General features: G+C 44.2%; 1 protein-coding gene across 1 annotated transcript in view; it reads right to left on the bottom strand.

Annotated features, from left to right (window-relative positions):
- Positions 1–15,100, bottom strand: part of LOC139323282 (transforming acidic coiled-coil-containing protein 1-like) — a 31,506-nt gene that overhangs the window by 1,549 nt on the left and 14,857 nt on the right. The window contains exons 3-4 of the mRNA XM_070952587.1: positions 8,412–8,472; positions 5,908–6,115 (exon numbers count right to left, since the gene is read on the bottom strand). Coding sequence (XP_070808688.1) covers positions 5,908–6,115; positions 8,412–8,472 — 269 coding nt within the window. The remainder of the gene's footprint in view (positions 1–5,907; positions 6,116–8,411; positions 8,473–15,100) is intronic.

The raw sequence follows: 15,100 nt of genomic DNA, 5'->3' as shown, positions 1-15,100 counted from the left end.
AAACAAACAAACAATAAAATTGTTAGGATATGGTTTGAGCCTAACAGGTTGTCCAGGCAATATATGTGTTCTGTGACTTTAACATGAATATGTATTGTGTGACTTTAAAGTTTTACTGCTGATTCATTGTAATGCTGAGTCATGCTGTAATTAGATAATCACTAGTTGTAAACGTATTTAAGAAAGGTACCGTAATGTATTCAGTTGATGATAGCTACCATTGTGTGTGGAGTTGCTACCATTGTGCTATCATCGGTGGATGGATCTGCTACCATCGTGGTTTGTTACCAGAGTGAACTTGTTATTCTAACCAACTACTGTTTGTATAGTAAGAACATTTTTGTATCACTGGACTGATTTAACTGGCAAAGACTTGGATTGTTTAAAGACTATGAGATTGTTTTTTTCACTATAAAGTAAACTTTTGATAAACCAGTTTGCACATCTCTTATTCATTGCTCTCAGCAACGTTTCTCTGTGTTCTACACTCTGCTGGTTGGTAACACAACAATATCCTTAATAAAAATGATCCAAATTCTGAGACCTAAGAGACATCCCCGCTACAGAGGTATACCCAGAAAACCTATCTAGACCAGGGGTGTCAAACTCAAGGCCCAGGGGCCGGATCCGGCCTGAGGGGTGTTTCGATCTGGCCTGTGGGGCCACCCTGGAAACAGCGAAAGACTGGTACACGGTGCCCCTGCCAGCAAAAACAGAGCTCCATTTTCACTGGCAGAGGGTTGCAGGAGGCCGTCGCAGCCGAAAACAGAGCTTGGGGGCCCGTTTTCACTGATGGAGCGCTCAGGCCGCCACAAGCGCCCTCAACATGAGTGACGTCGAGCTGGCCACGCCCACCCTGGTCATGCTCACTCTGACCCCCCCCCCTCAATGAAATCGAGTTTGACATCCCTGATCTAAACAGATCATTATCATTATCATTATGAGCCGAGGTGGCGCAGTGGTTAGAGTGCAGCACTGCAGCTACTTCAGCTGACTGCTAGTTCAGCAGATCAGCGGATCAAATCTCACCAGCTCAAGGTTGACTCAGCCTTCCATCCTTCCGAGGTGGGTAAAATGAGGACCCAGATTGTTGGGGGGCAATATGCTATTAAGTATACTGTCTTTGGTGTAAGCCGCCCAGAGTCCTCGGAGAGTGGGCGGCATAGCAATATGAATAATAAAATAAAATAAATAAATAAATCACAACTGATGGGACAAAAAAACAGCACGACACCACTGTTTGATGTTGGTGCTTCAAGCAACAATAACAACAGCTCAATATGAATGTGAATCAGGTTTTCTGCAAATTTCACATGTAGAGAAAAAAAAGAGAGGAAAGATTGAAAATGAGCCTCCTCATCACCCCTTGGCACAACCGAGTGCCATCCTGCCAGACTGTTCCTACAGGAAAACTCACTGTCATGTTGTCCGTTCTCCCAGCTGCTCCATCAGCCGAGGTGCCCCACCCTGCCGATTTTTGTCCTCAGCAGCTGTTTGCTCCCCTTGATTGACAAGAATGCCAGCCTCACCCTAGGCAAGGTTGACTGAGCAGAGCTGCCCCACATAACTCCTTTTATTCTTATCAGCTGGACAAACACGGGGAATGCACCCTTTGAAATGCAAGATGGGAAGCTGCCGGGAAGCAGCCAAAGAATGTTCCCTCTGTTATCTTTGATTGATCTCCTTTTTTTCAGAAGTCTTTTACTTCCAAGGAAGCTCGGCCCACAATGTTGACCATTCCTTAGAGATGTGAAACAAACGGGGGAAGAGGAGTGGGGATTATCCCAGGCTTTGAACTGAACTGCTGAATTCTGAACAAAAAACAGGTGATATTCCAATACAATGCAAAACGTTCTCATGTTCCAAAAGGTTACAAACAGCCTTGGAAAAAGGAACTTATGACCCGTACTCGCACTTACGACTAACACACCACATACCCCCATATTTTTTATCCAGGTTAGTGGGCTCCAAAATCCCAGAGAGCCAACACAACCCCCCAGGTGACTTCTGGGCATCACACCCACAAGTATAGTAGTGGCCAAAATTGTGGAAACCTTTTGGGAAAAGTATATTTTTGAGGTTTCATGGCTAATAACACCACTATTTTTTTGGAGTTTCAAGATAATCCTATTCCACTGCTGGAATGGCCTTGGAATAGCCCAGACCTTCACCCAATTGAAAAATCTATGGAGCCAACTCAAGAAACTTTGTAAGTCAGAAGCGACCCAGCAATTAAACCCAGTTAATAGAAGCCAGCATTCAATCTTGCTTTCACATTATAACAGCTGCAGAACTAAAAGACTTGGTTCGCTCCATGGGAAGACGTTGTAAGGCTGTAATTCATGCTAAAGGTTACCCAACGAAGTATTAACTGACATGGTGATCATTTTTGAATATCTTGTTTTTTCTATGTGTTTCACTTTTCTTCTTTATACTGTAACTGCTATTCTAATAGCAAATCCTTCATAAAAGTTATTGCATTATATTCTTGATTAAATTATCTTTCCATTGATATACTGTATAATTTTAGGGTACTACTCCAAAAAAAGTGGTGTTATTAGCTAGTTGTCAGCGTTCCAATTTATGATCTCCTCCAGCGCTGACATGAATGAGAGAGGGAGAAGCTTTGCTTTAATGCTGACATGAACTTTTACCTAGTTTCCTGCTCCTTAGTAGATAGCGTTACCTGGGTGATAGAGGGAGGGGGGAATTCCTGTGAATAGAAAGTGCTTGGGACGGAGAGATGGATCTGCATGATGGCCAATGAGACATTGGGGTTGAAGAACGGAAAGGAGGGGTTTGGAAGGAGGTGCCAGTTTTGGCTGCACAAAGAGTTCAGGGATGATGTTGTTTCTATTCTTAAATAAAGAAAAGATTCATCAGAGACCTTACGTTCGAGAATGAAGTTTATTTAAGATAGCACCGAAACCTGACACTAGTCTTAGAAAATACATTTTTCCCAAAAGGTTTCCACAATTTTGGCTACTACTGTACTCAAAAGGCTTGTACTCACTTGTTACTATACTACTCTCCCCCAAATCTACTTAACAACTCCTGTTCCTCTCTTTGTGAGCCCTACTTCGGAAGAACAGTAGCTAGTCTGTTTGTCTCCGGCTGCTTCGGGCTCTTTCAGCTTCCCAAACAAACACTTTTGTGAAAGTACACACAACAGGCTCTCAACATTGTTCCTGCGGCCACCAGCCATCACCCAGCCTGCCCTGCATGAAAAGGAGGAAATGGGAGTGCGTTTCTGCCAAAAGCTGCATGCCTGCATTTGTGTCAGGCGCAAGGGACCAGAATGATACTTGGGGGATAATCACAGTTATTTCTTCATTGCTAACCTATTTACAACTGTCTCTCTAGACCCGTGATGGCGAACCTATGGCACGCGTGCCACAGGTGGCACGTGGAGCCATGTCGCCTGGCACGCCAGCTTAGCTCCGGGAGTCTCTGGAGGCTGGGGACAGCAAAAAACATCACTTCCTGTCCAACTGGAAGTTGGGAAATGGGCCGTTTCGGGCCTCCGGAGGGCCTCCAAGGAGGTGGGGAAGGCTGTTTTTGCCCTCCCCAGATGCATAGAAAGGATCTGGAGCCAGGTGAGAAAGAAAAACGGGCCATCACATGCCAAGAGTGGAGGGGGGAGGGCGGGGAGCGAGGAGGGGTGGTCACGCACGCATGCGAGGGGCAAATAGAATTATGGGTATGGGCACGTGTGCGTGCGAACCTCCCCTGCCCTCCCCCTTCCTGGCATGTGATGGCAAAAAGCTTAGCCATCACTGCTCTAGACTGACTGCCTTCTCTTGGGAATGCTCAGATAAAGGCTGCGGGGATTTGGGGGGAGACAATCAGAAATCGGGGGATGCGGCGGCTCTGTGGCTATGACGCTGAGCTTGTCGATCAGAAAGGTCGGCAGTTCGGCGGTTCGAATCCCTAGTGCCGCGTAACGGGGTGAGCTCCCGTTATTTGTCCCAGCCTCTGCCAACCTAGCAGTTCGAAAGCAGGTAAAAAATGCAAGTAGAAAAATAGGGACCACCTTTGGTGGGAAAGGAACAGCGTTCCGTGCGCCTTTAGCATTGAGTCATGCCGGCCACATGACCACGGAGACGTCTTCGGACAGCGCTGGCTCTTCGGCTTTGAAACGGAGATGAGCACCGCCCCCTAGAGTCGGGAACGACTAGGACACATGTGCGAGGGGAACTTTTGCCTTTACCTTTAATCAGAAATAAAGCTGAGAAAAATTAAATATTAAACTCTCCTTGACTCATTTTTGAAGTCTCTTTTATCGGTGTCGATGGAGTTTCTCCGTCATCCAGGTCATGGTTGTCCCAAAGGTGCTTTTTCCAAGAGGCAGATAGACTTTCTTGTCATTCTTTGAAGATGTTTCTCTTCTCATCCAAGATGCTTCTTCGGCTCTGACTGGTTGGTGAAGAAAGGGAGGATTTATGTTCCTTGCAGGCAGCTGGCCATTTGCATTCTTTTTAACCAGCTGTCTGCAAGGAGTATAAATCTTCCCTTTCTCCACCATCCAGTCAGAGCCGAAGAAGCTTCTTGGATGAGAAGAGAAACGTCTTCAAAGAATGACAAGAAAGTCCATCTGCCTCTTGAGAAAAAGCATCTTTGGGTCTCTTTTATAGGTCTTACAGCTATATTCATATTGATGCAGGTTTTCCAGATCTCAAAAAGGTGTATATGACTGATGCTGAAATGCCAATATCTCACAATGGGGGAATCTATCCCAGGGGTGAAATCCAGTAGGTTCTGACAAGTTCTGGAGAACCGGTAGCAGAAATTTTGAGTAGTTCAGAGAACTGGCAAATACCACCTCTGACTGGCCCCAGAGTGGGGTGGGAATGGAGATTTTGCAGTATCCTTCCCCTGGAGTGGGGAGAGAATGGGGATTTTGCAATATACTTCCCTTGGAGTGGGGAGGGAATGGAGATTTTGCAGTATCCTTCCCCTGCTTGCAGTATCCTTCCCCCAGGAGTGGGGAGGGAATGGGGATTTTGTAGTATCTTTCCCCTGGAGTGGGGAGGGAATGGGGATTTTGCAGTATCCTTCCCCTGGAGTGGGGAGGGAATGGGGATTTTGCAGTATCCTTCCCCTGGAATGGGGAGGGAATGAGGATTTTGCAGTATCCTTCCTCTGGAGTGGGGTGGGAATGGAGATTTTGCAATATCCTTCCCCTGGAGTGGGGAGGGAATGGGGATTTTGCAGTATCCTTCCCCCAGGAGTGGGGAGGGAATGAGGATTTTGCAGTATCCTTCCCCTGGAGTGGGGAGGGAATGGGGATTTTGCAGTATCCTTCCCCTGGAGTGGGGTGGGAATGGAGATTTTGCAATATCCTTCCCCTGGAGTGGAGAGAGAATGGAGATTTTGCAATATCCTTCCCCTGGAGTGGGGTAGGAATGGAGATTTTGCAATATCCTTCCCCTGGAGTGGGGAGAGAATGGGGATTTTGCAGTATCCTTCCCCCAGGAGTGGGGAGGGAATGGGGATTTTGCAGTATCCTTCCCCTGCCATGCCCACAGAACCGGTAGTAAATTTGGATTTCACCACTGACCTATACCCACTCAGAGGTATTGGAAATAAACCCATTTAGTAAATCCAACTTGTACATTTGTTTTATTAAAAAAGGCATATGATGACTCAGGAAAAAAAAATAATCACTCAGCAACTGATACCCTTCCCAGAATGCAACCATTATTGAAATACAGTAGCCTCCTGCAGCATCTGTCCTCCAGATGTGTTGGACTAGAATTTGCAGCCTTTTCTTGCTGACAGCTAATGATTCTGCTACCAGCAATGGGAGTCATGGCTCAGCAAGACTGGAAGGCAGATAAAGAGGAAAAACTACATTATTAAAGCAAGAGAGAGAGAGAGATAAAATAATGAGAGGAGCTTCCGTACCTTCTACCGGGGATGAAAACGTATGATTTATGGTAGACACCGTCACATTGGAACACTCAAAATACTCCAGTTCTTCCTCGGGCTCACCTTTTACCTCCAACTCAGCTGGCTTCTGACCGGTGGAAGCCAACTTCTCTTCATCGGTAGCATGCCCGTCTCGACTGGGAAGATCTGGGATTTTGGAAATAAGAGCTGCCTCCTCTTCACTCTACATAAAGTCGAAGGCGGTTAAACTGAGAATGATCAAATCTGAACTATATACCCACCACAATGACAGCAGTGTTCCAATATCTCAGGGGTTGCCCCAAAGAAGAGGGAGTCAAGCTATTCTCCAAAGCCCCTGAAGGCAGGACAAGAAGCAACGGGTGGAAACTCATCGAGGAGAGAAGCAACCTAGAACTAACGAGAAATTTCCTGACAGTGAGAACAATGAATCAGTGCTTCAGATGTTTTCAATGCTCCAACACTGGAAGTTTTAAAGAAGAGGTTGGATCAGCGGTCACCAACTGGGGGTCCATGGTCCACGAGGAAATTTTGGTGGTCCGCAGAACAATTATTTCCATTTTTAACATTGCACTAAATCAGGAGGTCCTCAAACTATGGCCCCTGGGATGGATACGTGCAATGAACGTTTATGTTGCTGCAGAGAGTCTCCCCCTTTGAGGTCTTTTTGTGTGGGTCGGAGGGGGGGCAGAAATTCCGACTTGGGGTCTGTTTCAGCCTCCTGGTGTGGGGCTTTGGGCGAAGTACCGCTGGTGGCGAAGAGCTGGAGGGTCTTGTTCCAGTGGGACAGCATCATGGCCTGGAACTGGCTGACCATCTCAGCCTGCTGAGCCTCCAGGCGCCGGTACCTGGCCTTGCACTCCCGCAGGTCTTCCCTCTGTTTGGAAAGCCTATGCTCCTAGTCCTCAGTGAGGTACTTCTGCTGAGCCTCCTTCTTGGTCAGATCCAATTTGAACTGTTTTGCCAACTCTTTCTCATGGTGGCTGCTTAGCTCCAACAACTGCTTCCTGTTGGGGCCCTAAGGAGCCCGGGCGGGGAGGCGAGGAGCTGGCCACACCCACCTAGTCACATGATCACCTAGCCACGCCCATCCAGCCAGTCATTAGGCAGATCATATTAGTGGTCTGCGGGATTTAAAATTATGAATTTAGTGGTCCCTGAGGTCCGAAAGGTTGGGGACCCCTGGTTTGTTTTTTTTAATTTGATTTATATGCCGCCCTTCTCCGGAGACTCAGGGCGGCTTACAATGCGTTAAGCAATAGCCTTCATACTTTTTTATATTTATACAAAGTCAGCTTATTGCCCCCACAAACTGGGTCCTCAATTTACCTACCTTAGAAAGGATGGAAGGCTGAGTCAACCTTGAGCCTGGGGAGATTTGAACTTGCAGTAATTGCAGGCAGCTGAATGTTAATAACAGGCTATTAGTCTGCTGTGCCACCAGGCTCTTGTCTGGAGTTGTTTAGGGTTTCCTGCCTAAGCAGGGGGTTGGACTAGCAGACCTCCAAGGTCCCTTCCAACTCTGTTATTCTATTCTGTAAGTTAATAAGAACCTAATAACATAGACCAGGGGTGTCACCCTCAAGGCCTGGGGGCCGGAACCGGCCCAAGGGGTGCTTAGATCTGGTCCATGGGGCTGGCCTGGAAACAGCCAAGGACTGCCCTGCGATGCCTCTGACAGTGAAAAAGGAGTTTCCGTTTTGACTGGCAAAAGAGGGCTAGCAAAACAAACTGAAAACAAAACAAAAGGAGAAATCTCTCCCCTTTTGCATTTCCGCATGCAAGAAGGGACAGGAAAGGAGAAAGGGAAAAAGGAAAGACAAAGATGGGAAGAGAGCAAGGAAGGAAAAAGGAAGGAAGGAAGGGAGGGAGGGAGGGAGGGAGGGAGGGAGGGAGGGAGGAAGGAAGGAAGGAAGGAAGGAAGGAAGGAAGGAAGGAAGGAAGGAAGGAAGGAAGGAAGGAAGGGTGGGTTATAATGAGAGTGAGGGAGGGTCTCACTCGGGGAAGTCCTTCTGTCAAGTTTCCGAAAGATGCTCTAATTAATTCATGAGCCATGATCCAAACTTCAAAGGAAATATATTCGTTTATTAGGAGCAACATTCCGGCAATACTCGGATGCCGTTAGGACTGATCCTGCGTAGATTTGCGTTCCCCTATGACCCTGTCTCTCCCCTCCTCTCTAGCCATGTCATAAATCACATTCTCCAATTAACCACTTTAGCCGGCTGTGAAACCTAACACCCTCCTTCTGATTGCGGTCAGGAAGAATGTATGGAATGCACTTCAGTTAGGGAAATCAATCAGCTCTATCAGTTCTCCCTCCCTCCTGCTCATGGCAACTTGAAAGCTTTGCAAGTTGACACCTGCCTTAGTACCACAAGTGCCCCCGACACGAGTTCCATTCCGTGTCACACCCATCATGGCCACGTCCCCAACCACCATACCCACAACCAGCCACCATTGGTTCTTCGCCTCTGAGACAAGGGCAACCAACTCTTTACCTGAGAGCAACCATCCAGCGCCATGGAATGAGTTTCATACTTCCTCACTTTGCAGCCACTCCTGTAAAAAAAAAAAAAAAGAACGGGTATAGTGGTTAGGGTCAGATTTTCTGGTTTTCCCATGGAAAGAGGAGAGCAAGCAAGGGAGAAGAGACACACACATACACAGCCAGAGAGGGAGGAACCAAAGCAAAACAAAGGGCAAATCCTGAATTTGCTGACATTCAGCAAAGAAGGAAAGTCACCAGCCATTCCCCCCCCCCCAATGTTTCCTGAATGTTATTTCTTGACCTGAAATAACCAACAAGGCTTTTTGAGCAGGGGTGAAATGCTCCCGGTTCGGACCGGATTGCCCGATTCGGTAGCGATGGAGGCGGGTGGTTCAGAGAACTGGTAGCAAAAATCCCTGCGTTTCCCCCCCCATGCCCAGCTGAGCCGCGTAATCATCAGAGCCTTTTTTTTTCCTTTTAAGAGCATTTTTTTCTACAACCTCTTCAGCCGAAAAAATGCTTTTAAATGTAAAAAAAAAAAAAAAAAGCCTCTGATGATCCCATGGCTCAGCTGGGATCGTCAGAGGCATTTAAAAGAAAAAAACCCTTTTCTTCTTTTAAATGCCTCTGACGATCCCAGCTGAGTTGCCTGATCGGCAGAGGCTTTTTTAAAAACTCACTTGGATCGTCAGAGGCATTTAAAAGAAAAAAACCCTTTTTTTTCTTTTAAATGCCTCTGACGATCCCAGCTGAGTTGCCTGATCGGCAGAGGCTTTTTAAAAAAGCCTCTGCCGATCAGGCAACTCAGCTGGGATCGTCAGAGTCTTTTGAAAGTATTTTTTAACAACCTCTTCACCGAAGAGGTTGTAGAAAAAATGGTTTTAAAAGTAAAAAAATAAATAAATTGGCCATGCCCACCCAGTCACATTACACCCCCCCCGCCACCAAGCCACGCCCACAGAACCAGTAGTAACAAATTTTAGATTTCACCACTGCTTTTGAGCAAGCTCTACAAGGCAAAAGACACAACGCCGATAGAGATGATCCAGACCCAGAATTTGCCACACAGAATAGATGTGGGTGCAAGTGTTGAATAGAGACATGCACAATTCTCATTTTTGAAAGAAGAATGAATGTACGTTCAGGATAAACGTGAAGAGGGAACCCACTTGGGTGCAACACTAAGCCAGATTCTTCCTTCATCCCCTCTTGAAAAGAAGAACCAAAACATCTGCTTCCTGTTTCAAACTAATCACCATATGCTTCAACCTGTCCCAGAGGTGGGGTTTCAGCAGGTTCTGACCAATTCTGGAGAACCGGTAGCGGAAATTTTGAGTAGTTCGGAGAACCGGTTAGTAAAAATTCTGACTGGCCCCGCCCCCATCTATTCTCTGCCTCCCAAGTCCCAGCTGATCGGGAGGAAATGGGGATTTTGCAGTAACCTTCCCCTGGATTGGAGAGGGAGTGGAGATTTCTCAGTATCCTTCCCCTGGTGTGGGGTGGGAATGGAGATTTTACAGTATCCTTCCCCTGCCACGCCCACCAAGCCACACCACGCCACGTCCAGAGAACCGGTAGTAAAAAAAATTCGAAATTCACCACTGACCTGCCCCTATTTTAAAATAAGGATTTTGGAAAGATCAAGCCGTGATTTATATACCACAGTTTTGTTCCTAAATGGTGGTTCAAACTAAACAGACTTTCCCCTGTTTGGGACACAGCCCACCTAGGTTTAAAAGAAGAACGACACTGTCCATCCCCAGTGGACAAATACATGTTTAGGCAGAAAAGGGGAATCATTTTTGTTCCCTGCACTATCTATTTTCCTACTAAATGCCAGACGGGTTGATGGATCCTACAGGAGAGGGATCTAGAATGGGTGGCAGTTAGCAAACTATAAATATTCCTCGAATTACAACACTTTATTTAATGACCAAAGTTGCAAGAGTATTGAAAAAGGTGACTTATGACCGTTTTTTTTACACTTACAACTAGAATAGAATAGAATAACAGAGTTGGAAGGGACCTTGGAGGTCATCTAGTCCAACCCCCTGCCCAGGCAGGACACCTTACACCACTTCAGACAAATGGTTATCCAGCATCTTCTTAAAAACTTCCAGTGTTGGAGCATTCACAACTTCTGGTGGCAGGTTGTTCCACTGATTAAAATTAGTATCCCCAAGATCATTTGATCAAAATTCAGACGGTTGGCATCTGACTCATATTTATGACGGTTACAGTGTCCTAGGGACATGCGATCCCTTTTTTTTTTTAACCTTCTGACAAGCCAAGTCAATGGGACAGCCAGATTCATTTAACAACCGTGTTGCTAACCTAACAACGGCAGTGATTCACTTAACAACGGTGGTAAAATGGAGCAAAAAGTCACTTAACAAAGGTCTCACTTAGCAACAGAAATGTTGGGCTTTTCAATTGTGGCCGTAAGCCGAGGACCACCTGTGATAAGTTGATGGTTTGCAACTGGTTGTATTCCCTTACAACAGCCCTGTTGTCAACGGACTATCCCAGCAGCCATTTTGAGCCTGTGCCCACATCTTCCAAATTCACAATTTGCCAAAGCTCCGGACTGGCGTAGTCCAATTATTCCATCTCTTTCACCTAAACAAAGAAAAGTACTAAGATTTGCAAGACTCAGCCTGCCTCCAGCCCTTTCTTCCCCACTGCCACTGCAGATCAAAGACCAGCAAACTCTGAATAAATAGAACAATTATTCCAGTTGCCATCCTTCATCTCCCATCAAATTAATTGGCAGGGATGAAAGTAGTTAAAAGCAAAATGAAGCCTTTAGCTGCTGGCTAGCTTTTATCCCGATAGCCTGCGCTGGTTTGGGTTATGGTCATCTATAGTAAGTAAGTAGTACTTACTTACTTACTTACTACGGTCATCTAAGGAACGCAGCCTGTGCAGGTACAGAGTGCAAGCAAAACGACCTTGTAATCACAATTCCATCTGCAAAGGGGCCCTTAAGGATTAATCGCTTGTGTGATTCCTTGCAATCCAAGCACTGCATCCTAGACTAACTAGTAAAGCCATCACACCCCCCTTTGAGCTGAATGGGAATCCTTTTGCAAGCAAATGTGCTCCGGACTCCACGGGAGAAGCAGCCAATTAAGACGAAGCGGTGAATAAACTGCCACAACAAGAGTTGATCCTTCGGCCACACATTTCGAGGGTCTTTAAAGAGAAACAAGTTCCTGGTTTCCCTCCGATAATGCCTCTAAGCAACAAAATGATGGTTAACTTAATTAAAAAGCAGGGGGCAAAGCAGGCATGGAACTGGAATTCTTGCTTACATGGCAAAGTCTAAACCCAAAAAAATAACAACCTGGAGTTTAGGATGATTTTACACACGCGTGCATCCAGACATGCGTCGCCAAAAGGAAAATTAAGGCAAATGTGTTTGCTTCTATTGCCACGTTCTCAGAAAACCTAAGACAGCCCACTTATTTTAAAAGAGAGAGAGAGAGAGAGAGAGAGAGAGAGAGAGAGAGAGAGAAACAGAGAGAAACAGAAAGAGAGAAACAGAGAGAGAAAGAAAGAGAGAGAGAGAAAAAGAGAAAGGGAGAAAGAGAAAAAGAGTGAAACAGAGAGTGGGAGAGAGAGAAAGAAAGAAAAAGAGAGGAAGAGAGTGAAAGAGAAAGAAAAAGAGATAGAGAGAAAAAAGAAAAACAGAGAAAGAAAGAAAGGGGGGAGAGAGAGAAAGAAAGAAAAAGAGAGGAAGAAAAAGAATGAAAGAGAAAGAAAAAAGATAGAAAAAAGAGAAAAAGAGAGAGAGAGAAACAGAGAGAGAGAAAGAAAGAAAGAAAGAGGGAGAAAGAGAAAGAAAGAAAAAGAGAGTGAAAGAGTGAAAGAGAAAGAAAAAAGCGATAGAAAGAGAAAAAGAGAAAGAGAAAGAAAGAGAAGGAAAGAGAAACAGAAAAAGAGAGAAACTGAAAGAGGGAGAAACAAAGAGTGAGAGAAACAGAGAGAGAGAGGGAGGGAAAGAGAGAAAGAGAAACAGAGAGAGAGAGGGAAAGAGAGAAAGAAAGAGAAAGAGAGGAAGAGAGTGAAAAAGAAAGAAAAAAGAGATAGAGAGAAAAAAGAAAAACAGAGAAAGAAAGAGAGAGGGGGGGAGAGAGAAAGAAAGATAAAGAGAGGAAGAAAAAGAGTGAAAGAGAGAAAAAAGAGAAAAAGAGAGAGAAAGAGAGAAAGAAAGAAAGAGGGAGAGAAAGAAAGAAAAAGAGAGTGAAAGAGTGAAAGAGAAAGAAAAAAGAGAGATAGAAAGAGAAAAAGAAAAAGAGAAAGAAAGAAAGAGAAACAGAAAAAGAGAGAAACTGAAAGAGAGAGAAACAAAGAGCGAGAGAAACAGAGAGAGAGAGAGAGAGGGAGGGAAAGAGAGAAAGAGAAACAGAGAGAGAGAGAGAGAGGGATGGAAAGAGAGAAAGAAAGAGAGAGAGAGGAAGAGAGTGAAAGAGTGAAAGAGAAAGAAAAAAGAGATAGAGAGAAAAAAGAAAAACAGAAAGAAAGAGAGAGGGGGAGAGAGAGAAAGAAAGATAAAGAGAGGAAGAAAAAGAGTGAAAGAGAGAAAAAAGAGAGAAAAAAGAGAAAGAGAGAGAGAGAGAAAGAGGGAGAGAGAGACAGAAAGAAAAAGAGAGTGAAAGAGTGATAGAGAAAGAAAAAAGAGAAAGAGAAAAAGAAAGAGAAAGAAAGAAAGAGAAAGAAAGAAAGAGAAACAGAAAAAGAGAGAAACTGAAAGAGGGAAAAACAAAGAGCGAGAGAAACAGAGAGCGAGAGAGAGGGAGGGAAAGAGAGAAAGAGAAACAGAGAGAGAGAGAGGGATGGAAAGAGAGAAAGATATATATATATATATAGAGAGAGAGAGTGAGAGAGTGAGAGAGAGAGAGAGAGAGAGAGAGAGAGAGAGAGTGAGAGAGAGAGAGAGAGAGAGAGAGAGAGAGAGAGAGGTCTTTTAATTTAGCAATCCCTCCCCCACAACATACACAGTTCCCATTTAATCCCACAGCATTGTTCTCATTTCAGTCGTCACAATTTGCAGAGGCTACTTTTTCTCACCAGCCCTGCATTTTCAATTTCAAGAGCAGCAGCAGCCCTCCCCTTGCCCTGCCCTGATGCAACGAGATGCTATAAAAGCAAGAAGCCCAAAAGGCAGTTTTTAATCCTGGCTCTAAAAAAAAAAAAAGCACAACACAAGTACATTAAGCCAACCAGCTTGATTTATTTATTTAAAACATTTAGACAGCTGCCCGTCTTTTTAACCAGCTCTGGCCAGCTCTCAATCAAACACGAGAACCCCAAGCTGAATTTCCTCATTCCTCTCTTGGGAGACAAGCCAGACAGTGGTGGGTTTCTATTAGTTCCTCCCGGTTCGGGTGAATTGGTAGCGGCGGTGGGAAGCTCCGCCCACCCACCCAGACGTCATCAAAAACGCTCTGAGCATGCGCCGAAACGCCATGCGCACACCTGCGTGCTACTGATAGTGAACTGGTAGCGCCGGGATTTGAACCCCACTACTGAAACCAAAGCAGAAACAGGTAGAGCAGTGACTCTAGAAAAGCCTTTTTATTGTGGTTCTGTGGATGTGTGGAGGTGGCACGCAAGAGCGCGCACACTCCCATTTGCGAACCGGTAGTGAAGGTAAGTCAACACTACCCCTGCTACAGACCCCTCACATCTGGACATAAACTGTCTCAACTTCTACCCTCAGGACAACCGTATAGTGCATTGCATGCGGTAACAACTAGGTGGAAAGATAGTTTGTTCCCCCCTGTTCCATCCCTCTGCTGAACACCTAATTCCCACAGCACCGTCTCAGTGCTATTTTACCCATGTAGTAGGCTTTATTGCTATTATCCTTCTCATCTTTCCTACTATCTTCTCCTATTGGTGTCTTATGATTTATCACTTGTCGTTTTGTATCTTTATGGTTGAAGATTGTAACTATGATTTATGATCTATGACCCATCACTTTTTTGTGTGTTTTTGTACGTTGAGAGCTTATGCACCAGAGACAAATTCCTTGTGTGTCCAATAAAAAAATATTTTCTGTTCTGTTGTGTCCTATTCCATTCCATTCTATTTCCTATTCTATTTCCTGTTTTCTTTTCTTCTCTTCTTCTTCTCTTCTCTTCTCCTCTCCTCTCCTCTTCTCCTCTCCTCCTCTCTTTTTCTTTTCTATTCTATTCTATTCTATTCTATTCTATTCTATTCTATTCTATTCTATTCTATTCTTACTTTTATTCTAATAATTTTATTCTAATTCTAGTTCATTCTAATTCTAATTCTATTCTATTACTAATTTATCTTAATACTAATTCTATTCTAATTCTATTCTATTACTAATTTTATTCTAATTCTAATTTATTCTAATACTAATTCTATCCTAATTCTAATTAATGCTAATTCTTATTCTATTACTAATTTATCCTAATACTAATTCTATTCTAATTTATTCTAATACTAATTTTATTCTAATTCTAATTAATTCTAATTCTATTCTAATTCTAATTTATTCTAATTCTAATTAATTCTAATTCTAATTCTAATTTATTCTAATACTAATTCTATCCTAATTCTAATTAATTCTAATTCTAATTCTATTCTAATTCTATTCTAATTCTAATTTATTCTAATACTAATTCTATTCTAATTTATTCTATTACTAATTCTATTCTAAAATTC

The sequence above is a fragment of the Pituophis catenifer genome, unplaced genomic scaffold, assembly GCF_029215685.1.
Source record: "Pituophis catenifer annectens isolate HBS135680 unplaced genomic scaffold, rPitCat1.0.hap2 SCAF_12, whole genome shotgun sequence".
NCBI lineage: Eukaryota > Metazoa > Chordata > Lepidosauria > Squamata > Colubridae > Pituophis > Pituophis catenifer.
Note: the sequence above shows the minus strand (reverse complement) of the source record. Positions and strands in the feature narration are given on the sequence as shown.